This window comes from Sparus aurata, chromosome 9 (assembly GCF_900880675.1).
Source record: "Sparus aurata chromosome 9, fSpaAur1.1, whole genome shotgun sequence".
NCBI classification, from domain to species: Eukaryota; Metazoa; Chordata; class Actinopteri; order Spariformes; family Sparidae; genus Sparus; species Sparus aurata.
Window position 1 is genome coordinate 34,708,519 of NC_044195.1, and position 10,858 is coordinate 34,719,376.

Sequence of the window (10,858 nt, forward strand, 5' to 3'; positions counted from 1 at the left end):
CAGGTGTAAAAGCAGAGGACAGCGCCCGTGGTTTGATCCTCGGGGACCGCTGGACGCGAACCCGGTGAGGTTAGAGAAACTTGACATAGTTAGGAAGTAACCACTGAGCTAAACCTCCACAAATCAACGAGCACACACAAGAGCTATATCAAGCTCAACATGAGGAAGTGGAGTTAGAATGTGCTATTTGTTTTTTTAAAGAGTGACATTTCAGTTGAAAAATAATTTTATTTAATTAATATCATTATAATTCTTTCAAAATTTTACAGCCACAAATGTAAATTTGCCAAAGTGAAACCTCTTTTTTGTGTTTTTACTGAGTTATATTTTAAGTCTGTCTCCTCTGCTCAGAACAAGAAAATTATAAAAACTGTGAGACTGTGCTCCCACTTCGATATCTTTAATTCAATTACATTTTTCTTTGCTCATGACCCCTGGCATCATTTTATTTAGTTTTATTTATTTATTTTCTGTATCATTGATTTGTTTTTCAATTATTATTGTTATGTTTACCCTGTTGTTTCTATCATTACTGCACTGCTACCATGTATGTTTTGGTATTGATATATACATTTGTTTATTAAAAAAAATGAGGAAGTGGAGTTCAGCAGCAGTCTGAACAGCTGTTAAGTGATCAATAATCCCCACAGACCCGTTTACAGAACCTACAGTCCACTTTAACGTGACTGTAACATGGTTCTGTTTGTGCAGAGTCATACAGATGTGGAGGTCGTGTTGACTGAGATCTGTGTTGGACTCATAATGATCAATAGTGGCAGTTAAAGAGACAGACCCGCAGGACAGGAGACGGTTCTGCAGGACTGAATGAGGGAAAACACAGATGATAATTGAACCTGGCTGAAGAATATATATTTATATATAATAATGTCTCTGACGCTTCCTGTAAAGTTCATTATTAGCATGTTGTTTAGAGGTGACAGTAAAATAACCTTTAGAGTTTGTTCCCTGGAGGTTTGCTGTCTGTTTTTCCTTCAGTGAGTGTTTGAAACAGACTGATGTTCAGAGTTCAAACTCCTGAATGTATATTTATATGTGTGAACATGACGCATTAAAGAGAAACACAGAGAACACAGGCTGCTGAAGAAAAGACAGAGGACCACCCGGGGTTCGATCCTTGGTCCGCCGACAGCGCGACCCCAGTCGTGGTGTCTCTCCACGCACTGCGTCGCGCCGTCTGACTCCAATGGATCGCAGCCCGCTGAGCTACAGCTCTGCCACTGACACAGGAAGCAGCAGGCATATATGAATCTGAACACAATGATCTTAGATAGATCGAAGCATTACGATTAACATTAACATGTTTTTCATATTATCAGATATATTAATGTTGTTGTAGCTGTTAAACTTCCCCTATCTCACTAGCTTTTGTTCTTTTACTTCCTGATTGTGAAACCTGGAGGAAGAAGAGGCGGAACCTTTGTGTTTCTGACCGTCTCCTCCTCAGATAGTGACTGACAGGGAATTGAACCAGTGACTGAAGCCTCTGCTGTGTGCAGGTGGAACAGCAGCTGAACTGAAGCTGAACATGAAGCTCAGTCTGAGTGAAACAGGTGAGCAGCTCCCACTGAGGAGCTGAGGTACCTGTGGTGACGCTTCATGATATCTGTCATGTCATTAGAATAAACACTTATATATAAACATAGTGAATGTAAAGTTGGTTTATACTTATTTCACTGTTAACAAGCAATGAAATACTTTATAAACTATTAATGGAAAGATGCAATTAATACTCATATTAAATTGTATTGGTTTTGTGTTTATTATTTATTTATCGGTTGTTCATATGGTTTCTTATCTATCTATCTATCTATCTATCTATCTATCTATCTATCTATCATATCTAAATATATGATATCTATGTTTATATGTATATATACTGTATAATATCTATGTGTGTATTATATTTATAATAATTTCTCTGACGCTTCCTCTAAAGTTTAGAGGTGACAGTAAAATAACCTTTAGAGTTTGTTCCCTGGAGGTTTTCTGTCTGTTTGTCCTTCAGTGAGTGTTTGAAACAGACTGATGTTCAGTGTTAAAACACCTGAATGTATATTTATATGTGTGAACATGACGCATTAAAGAGAAACACAGAGAACACAGGCTGCTGAAGAAAAGACAGAGGACCACCCGGGGTTCGATCCTTGGTCCGCCGACAGCGCGACCCCAGTCGTGGTGTCTCTCCACGCACTGCGTCGCGCCGTCTGACTCCAATGGATCGCAGCCCGCTGAGCTACAGCTCTGCCACTGATACAGGAAGCAGCAGGCATATATGAATCTGAACACAATGATCTTAGATAGATCGAAGCATTACGATTAACATTAACATGTTTTTCATATTATCAGATATATTAATGTTGTTGTAGCTGTTAAACTTCCCCTATCTCACTAGCTTTTGTTCTTTTACTTCCTGATTGTGAAACCTGGAGGAAGAAGAGGCGGAACCTTTGTGTTTCTGACCGTCTCCTCCTCAGATAGTGACTGACAGGGAATTGAACCAGTGACTGAAGCCTCTGCTGTGTGCAGGTGGAACAGCAGCTGAACTGAAGCTGAACATGAAGCTCAGTCTGAGTGAAACAGGTGAGCAGCTCCCACTGAGGAGCTGAGGTACCTGTGGTGACGCTTCATAATATCTGTCATGTTATTAGAATAAACACTTATATATAAACATAGTGAATGTAAAGTTGGTTTATACTTATTTCACTGTTAACAAGCAATGAAATACTTTATAAACTATTAATGGAAAGATGCAATTAATACTCATATTAAATTGTATTGGTTTTGTGTTTATTATTTATTTATCGTATCGGTTGTTCATATGGTTTCTTATCTATCTATCTATCTATCTATCTATCTATCATATCTAAATATATGATATCTATGTTTATATGTATATATACTGTATAATATCTATGTGTGTATTATATTTATAATAATTTCTCTGACGCTTCCTCTAAAGTTTAGAGGTGACAGTAAAATAACCTTTAGAGTTTGTTCCCTGGAGGTTTTCTGTCTGTTTGTCCTTCAGTGAGTGTTTGAAACAGACTGATGTTCAGTGTTAAAACTCCTGAATGTATATTTATATGTGTGAACATGACGTATTAAAGAGAAACACAGAGAACCCAGACTGCTGAAGAAAGAAAAGACAGAGGATCACCCTGGTCTCGATCCGCAGTCCATCCGTTCGCTGCCGACACTCTCTGTGTTTTCTAGGCGCTGAGTACAGGACCTATCGGCATCGCAGACCACTGAGCTAAACCTCTGCCGCTAAACGAGGGCGCAGCATTCATATATGAGTCTGAACACAATACTTTAAACACAGCGCAGGATTACGATCAGTAATATATTCATAGGTATTGAGTAATTTCACACAAACACTTTCATGAATGTTGTTGTAGCTGTAAACTTCTACATCAGAACTTCTGTAACTTTTGTTCTTTTACTTCCGCTATGTGAACCCTCGAGGAAGAAGAGGCGGAACCTTTGTGTTTCCGTCACAGGTTCCGACCGGAGCACAACACTGGGAACACAAAATGGCGACCTCCTTGCTTCGGTTAGGGCGACTGGGTTCCCTCAAGGTAACATCAACTAAACTCCCTCCTAAACATGTTTTATGTGTCTAGTTTTGATACCACACCTCCACAAAGATCAGCGGGCGGTTTATTCCTGTCAGTGACCGAGGTATAGTTGACATCAGGCGGGTGTCTTGTTCGTTCTGACCCCGAGACGAGACGCGTTCGTCTGGATACCAACACGGAACAGAAGGGCACAGACGGTTCAGCAACTTTAACCACACCTGACGTACACCTGAGCCAACACGTCTAACCAGACCGTGTTTACAGTGATTTTCAACACAAAACACTTTAGTTTAATGCGCAAAACATCCGGTTGGAAGCGGCCAATCACAGAGCTTTCTAGACAGAACATGACGGTTTGGAGCTAGCTAAAGTTTTCGGCTAACCAACGTTAGCCAGCACGACCAAAACAAATGCAGCAGCTATGACAGGACACCGAGTGCTGTGATGAATCCTGAATAAACAAACTCACCTTAAAGCACAACTTATACTGTTTGACTGTGTTTATATGTGGCGGACCCTGCCACCTTTCTAGATTCAAACAGTGTTCCGGGACCTTATTTTTCACTGAGAACAGCTCGTTAATTCACTGATGGAAAAAGTTTCTATTATTACCTCATTGATATTGTAAATAAGAAATGTGGGTTTGAATTTCTCTTCCGAAACTTTAGAATGCCCCCTTTAAATGCAATATGTTAGAATTTCAGCTGAAAACATCAAAGAATTAAATAAACTTCTCAACAGAATGTGATGAGCAGATCTGATGATGTGGCATCTGTGTGTGGTTGTGCAAAGATATAAAGGCTGACTGAAGTTAGCATGCTAACAAACTAGCCCTGACCCATCCTGCTATTAGCTCCTTGGTAGTGACACTGTTATCTGAACTCCCTGTCCAGGCTGCTAGCTGCACGGCTAACTGAGCTAACCAGCTAATGACAGCTACAGTTGTTAGTAGTTAGAGGTTATTCCAGCGATATACTTTTCCCTATTTGTTTTGAATTTGATGGTCTGTGGTCAGTTCTAACATATTACACCGTCATCAAAAAATTTACTAAAGAAATCTGAGATTTCAGTAATAATGTAATTGAGAAGAAAATGGTAATATTACAAGAATAAACAAATAAAGTCATTTAATGAGGATAAGGTCACAACAATTCCAGATAAAATGTCACCATTTTATAAAAAAAAATTCATTCATTCAGTGTCATGTGTGTTTTTCACTAATTAGCATCAGACAAAATAAAAACAGTCCTGGCATCAGAAAGTGATTCAGACTAGATAGATAGATAGATATGAAAGGAAGCTTGAATCGACCTGTCCTACAGTCTGCTGTGCCCTTCTGCTCTGATGGTGTGTTAGTATCATCCCACTCAGTCCAGCTGATTCCCAATCCTGTTTGACTCGTTGACACGTCAGCTCAGGAGTAAATCTCATCATTGTGTGAGTTATTATCCACACAAATCTGAACTTCACCTCCTCTAATGAGGTGGAGCTGATAACTGCCTCCCTCAGCTTTTCAGTGTGAAACCAAACAGTCCATAGGCTACAGAAAACTGTCGAAAGAAAAGGAAATGATAAAACATGCACAAGTAATCCATAAAACTATAGGAAAAGTACACAAAACAAAGCAACTTATTCTATGTTATGTTGTTGTAATGTTATTCCACACTGAAAATGTTTCCGAGTATCTTCAGCCTGGCTGAAGTTTCCAAAGCTCTGTTTGACTGAGCTGCAACACTGTGAATGTGTGTCTGAAAGCCCAAAACACAGAGAAAAGGCTCGTTTTAAGAAATATCCGTGTCTGTGACTACAACGCCTGTGTGTGTGTGTGTGTGTGTGTGTGTGTGTGTGTGTGTGTGTGTGTGTGTGTGTGCTCTTGTGCAGTGTCTCCGGTTGGAGACCCTGGGCGTCCTGAGGAGTCGCTCGGCTGCTTCCTTCTGCACTCAGGCTGAAGAGCCTCCAAAACCAGCCAAGAAGACCAAGGCTGCGAGCAAGAGTAAGATCCTGTTCACCTCATGATGTTTATAACTTAAGGTTTTTCCCCCTTTTGTCCATAAAGTCACATAATTCATTTGTATAAATGGTTGATCATTTATAGTTTAAACTTAACAAGTAACTCTTTTCTTTCAGTGCCATAAGGTGTAAAATTTCTGCTCCAGTCGTCCTTTCCATCCTGAATAATTCACTGTTAAAATTAAGCTTGCAGTAAAGTGTTGCTGATTGGCAATATAAATGCTATGACACTATAAAGGTTAACAGTAAGTTTGGGTATTTTGATGAATGAATATTGTGTTGTGGTAATTCTATTTCTTTTTTTAAAAGTAGAATGTGGAAATTCCAGGAAAGCAAGATAAAGTTTAAGAGACCTCGATCCCCGTTTGTAATCCGGAAGTCTTTGTGATTATTTAACCACTCTTGTTCCCATTTTCCTCGGCAGCAGAGGCTCCAGATGAGAGAGCAACCTTACTCGCCTACAAGACCGCAGTTGCCTTCCCAGTTAAACTTTCAGAACCTGGAGTTTTCACAGCACCGTCTCTAGGTGGAGCCGAACCAGCAGCCGCCCCAGAGACAGTCGTAGCGGCAGCAGCTGCGAGTGAAGCAGCTGTAGCTGAGCCAGAGGCAGCAGAGGCTCCAGATGAGAGAGCAACCTTACTCGCCTACAAGACCGCCGTTGCCTTCCCAGTTAAACTTTCAGAATCTGGAGTTTTCACAGCCGACACAGCTGCACCTGTAGTCGAAGCAGCTGCACCTGTAGTCGAAGCAGCTGCACCTGTAGTCGAAGCAGCCGCACCTGTAGTCGAAGCAGCCGCACCTGTAGTCGAAGCAGCTGCACCTGTAGTCGAAGCAGCTGCACCTGTAGTCGAAGCAGCTCCACCTGTAGTCGACGCAGCTCCACCTGTAGTTGATGGAGCTGCACCTGTAGTTGATGGAGCTGCACCTGTAGTCGAAGCAGCTGCCCCCGTAGCTGATGCAGCTGCACCTGTAGCCGATGCCTCCTCACCTGTAGCAGATGCAGCTCCATCAGCTGCTGAGCCCCTCGTTGATGCAAGCAGTAAAACTCCAGAAGACACTCCAGTTGCCTCCACCACAGAAGACGCCGTCCCAGCCGCCACAGCCTCCTCCTCTGAGCCTGATGATGCAGCAGCTGACGGATCATCCTCCTCTTCATCCAGCGACTCTGATTCTGATTCAGACTCAGACTCGGACTCTGATGATGAAAAGTCAGAGGTGAAGACTGAAACCAAGACCTCGCCACCTGGGGATTCAGAATCCACTGTGAAAGAGGAAGTAGAAGTCCAGGAGGTCACATCAGAAGTGAAGGAAGACGCTCATGAAGCTAAAGTTCCACCCCGACCTGAAACTACTCTTGCCTCTGTGGCTGAAGCTGTACAGGAGGCTGCTGCAGCACCCAGTGTTAGTGCCGAAGAGTTGGTGGACCCTGCTCCTGAGATCTGCACCGCCACCAAAGATACTCCAGAGGGTGCTGTGACCAGCCCAGAAGTCTCAGCTGAAGCATTGGAACCAGCTCCAGAAGTAATCGAAGATGTTGCCTCTCCCGCTGCCCCCGATACCCAAGTAGAAACTCCAGCTGAAGTTGTGACCAAAGTTGCGGCTCTAGAAGAAGCTCCAAGTGATGCTCCAGTGGAAACCACAGAGGCAGCCTCAGCAGAAGCCCCCATAGAAGCAGTAGAAGTTCCCGTAGAAGCAGCTGAAGCCCCCGTAGAAGCAGCAGAAGTTCCCGTAGAAGCAGCAGAAGCCCCTGTAGAAGCAGCTGAAGCCCCCGTAGAAGCAGCTGAGGCCCCTGTAGAAGCAGCAGAAGCCCCTGTAGAAGCAGCAGAGCCTCCAGAGGCTGTAGTGGCTGCTGAAGTTTCTGCCCCTGTGGAGAGCACTGAGGAGCTGGTGGATCCTGCTCCAGTCATAACTGAAGCTGCACCCGTAGAAGCTGTCGCAGCAGTTGCAGCCGAGCCTGTAGAAGCTGAAGCCGCCCCGGCTGAAGTGGCTGCTGAGGCTGCAGCTGAAGTTTCCACCCCTGTGGAGAGCACAGAGGAGCTGGTGGATGCCGCTCCGGTCGTAGCTGAAGCTGCAGGAGAGGAGCTGCAGGCGGAGGCCACAGTTGAACCATCTGAGGGTACACACTACACCACCCTTTCCCCCAATATCTCTACCTCTCCCTTTCTTCTTTGTGGATCTTTCAGCTCCCACAGATGACCATGCTTTTCTTTTCTTCATAACACATTCTGCACTGTTAGAGTGTTAACCAGCCATCACATACAGTAGCTTCTGTTTTTAAACATCATCACTGGATTCTTTTAAACATCATCATTTTGCTCCATCACCATGACCTCTAGCCTCACCACTGTGGTTTTCTGTTGTTTTGCATGAGGTGGATGTAGTGCACATGTACTTTAACCATGCTTGCAGGGCTTTTTGGAGCATTTCTTTTCCCTTTGCATTTTTTTTGTTGCATTTCTTGAACATTGCTTTTGCTTGCAAACTGAAGTTTAGATGTGTCTCTCTTTGACCCGCCCACACAACTATGGTGTCAATGCATGATCTAGGTGATGGTGCTTGTTGCATACTGTGACACAAACCATGGACCTGTTCAGCCTGGTATCAACGTTGTTCCATAGTGATTCGATCACAGGTGGACAGCAGTAAGTACAGGTGTGAATAGAAGAAGAAGAAGAAGAAGCAGCAGCAGCTACAACGACAGGCAGAATTAATCACACACTGTCTAATTCCCTATAATGTAAATCCCACCTTTTGGCTTTCTTAGCCTGCCAATATTAGCAGCAGATGTTTGTGAACACACTGTCTGTTTAAACTGACCTAACCCTGGTTAACATGATATCACCAGACTCCCTTAACAAATAGCGAGATTTAAAGAGTTGTTTCATGAGGAGAAACTTGACAAACTTTGTGAAACGACTACGACAGCTTCTAAATCATTGTGTCCTTATTGTAAATTCAGCATTTAATCAGAAGCTGGAGTTGTTTTTCTACTTGTAAAAAGTGTTGGTTTTTGGCAGCATGTCTGTACCAGCCTGTCTGCTTCTGTGTCTGAAGTGCTAAAGTCTTACCTGCCAACACTGATCAGCTGTTTGAACACACTGTTTACACTGATTTTACAGCAAATTGTAACCAAAATAGGCTACCTCTTAGCGAAAATCACCAGACTCCCTTTAAAAAACGCTCAATTTTGTGAGTTGTTGAGTTGGAGAAACTTTATAAACTTTCTGAAATTCTGTATCTGATATTTTTTTTTATTATGAGGGCCTTCTTTTAAATTCGGCAAATGTTCTACATTAGATTCTTTCACTCTTGTTTGTCTGAGTGATGTACGTGTATATTTAAATACAGAGATGGGAAGTGGTCACTCAGACACATGTTAATGTCAGGCGTGAACTGACAGACTCAGAGTTGTCCACTTGTGATCGGATCACTCAGGACGGATGTTGGTACCGGGTCTGAACATTCACAGGTCTCTGGTGTTGCTGTGTGTGCATGATGACAGTGATAGTGCTTGTTGCACACTGTGAGACTCACCCTGCTCTCATGTTCTGCTCTCATTCATGACTCAGAAATCTACCACCTATCTTTTTTTTTAATCCCTCTCGTTGAGCCTCCTCACTGTTGCCAAATCCATCTTCACTCCCAGAATATTTCTCTCATATTTTGCGCTTCGTAATATATTTTGCTCGCTTTGGCTCATTCATAATGTCTGTTTGTTTGAAATATGGGTTACAGGTCTGCTGAGTTAATATTAAGGTTACAGGTAATACTGCAGCTGTTTGTTGTCATTGTGCCAAGTAATGCTACTGCTAACAGTAATGTTAGAGTGCACATCACGGTTGGTATTGTGGTTACAGTGTCCCTGACAGCAGCTGGACGAGCAGAAGCTGGGAGTGGTTGGAGTCAGCGGAAGGACTTCAGGAAGCAGGATTACACAGTTACAAGATGTTCTTAAAAACCATCAGATCACAGTTTGAGTTTTGTGTGTCGAACCGGTCGTTGCTGTAACTTCAGCCTCTTTGTACCCGACACGTCTCTGACCAACTGGGTCATTCTGCTTCCTGGAACGACCCCCTCCTCACCACTTGTTCATCTCTTTCCTTTTTTTTCTAACTTTGTAAAAATCTGTTCTTCACATGAAAGTCTTCAGAGTTGATTAATGAAAATTTGCATAAATGTGTTTTAAATGTTTTTCTCTGTGATTGTGGATGTGTAAGATTTTCTCTGTGTCATGTTGTTTATAACCTCACTGTCAGAGCATGATTAGGGGTTTTCCAGGACAGATTTAGGTGTTAATGGGTATTTTAAGAGCATTTAATCAAAGTTTCCAACACTATGATTTTGACTTGTTGCCCTTTTTTAAAATCCATTTCACGCCTCTGCCAGTTTATCTCTAGTAAGGGCTGTTTTACTATCTGCAAGCACGTTTACCTTCACATAGTTTCCCCCTCACACACACGATTCTTGAGGCTTTTCACACCAGTGTGTCTCTGCACTCTGTTGGGGGTAACGCAGCCTGCCGCTGTAGGAAATGCCCCACCATAAACCACCTTTGTCAGCATGTGTGAATATGTAAATGTGCTGTCGCCTTTAAAAATCTTGTAAAATATTTACAGAGCAGGCTACGTTTTTGTTTTGTAGCTTATTAGAAATGCCAACATCAAGTTTTTGTTGCTTGAAAAAGAACCAGTGACGCAGAATCTGTCTAACCTTGTGTTGTTTCCGTTTTAATGCATGAGCAGCCGGAGGATTTGTACACTCATCTCTGTACCAGCTTTCTAAAATGCCCTTTTTGTTTCTTCAGAGGCTGCAGCAGCCGCGGCGGCGGCACCTCCAGAGCCAGAGGAACCTTTTGACAACACCACTTACAAAAACAACGAGCACCACACCTACAACCCCTTCACATTCGCCGACCTGGACGTGGAGATGGCCAAGTTTCGTCTCCCTCAGCCCTCCGCCCTCAAACACTAGAGGAGCAAACATTCATAATGTTTAAAAGATGATGATAATGATGATGTCCCTCTTGATGTATGATCAACCTCGCTCCTGTCAGATCAGCATGAAAATCTGTAAAATGTTATATTATTAAAGTAAATGAACAAATGAGACATGACGTCTGTGTTTGTCTGCTGTGATTCTGTTTTGTCCTATATAAAGGAGTATGCGTATAAAAGGATAGGCAAAGATCAAACGCTTCTTTTGTGCTGCTTCTCTGCCTTGGGGGGGTCATTTGAATAGAGCTGAGTGTG

The 10,858-nt window shown here is 42.7% G+C and overlaps 1 protein-coding gene across 3 annotated transcripts; it reads left to right on the forward strand.

Moving 5' to 3' along the window:
* The first annotated feature begins 2,561 nt into the window (after positions 1-2,561).
* On the forward strand, positions 2,562-10,722 carry LOC115587989 (calphotin-like). 3 transcript variants are annotated; one of them, XM_030428209.1, is made up of 6 exons: positions 2,562-2,601; positions 3,487-3,599; positions 5,481-5,592; positions 6,034-7,348; positions 7,382-7,725; positions 10,414-10,722. In XM_030428209.1, exons 1-6 carry the CDS (start codon positions 2,577-2,579, stop codon positions 10,578-10,580), a joined length of 2,076 nt encoding a protein of 691 aa, XP_030284069.1. In that variant the 5' UTR covers positions 2,562-2,576; the 3' UTR covers positions 10,581-10,722. The 3 variants fall into 3 exon arrangements, with proteins under 3 accessions (XP_030284069.1, XP_030284066.1, XP_030284068.1); XM_030428206.1 differs by having other exon boundaries at positions 6,034-7,725; XM_030428208.1 differs by having other exon boundaries at positions 6,037-7,725.
* Positions 10,723-10,858: the final 136 nt, after the last annotated feature.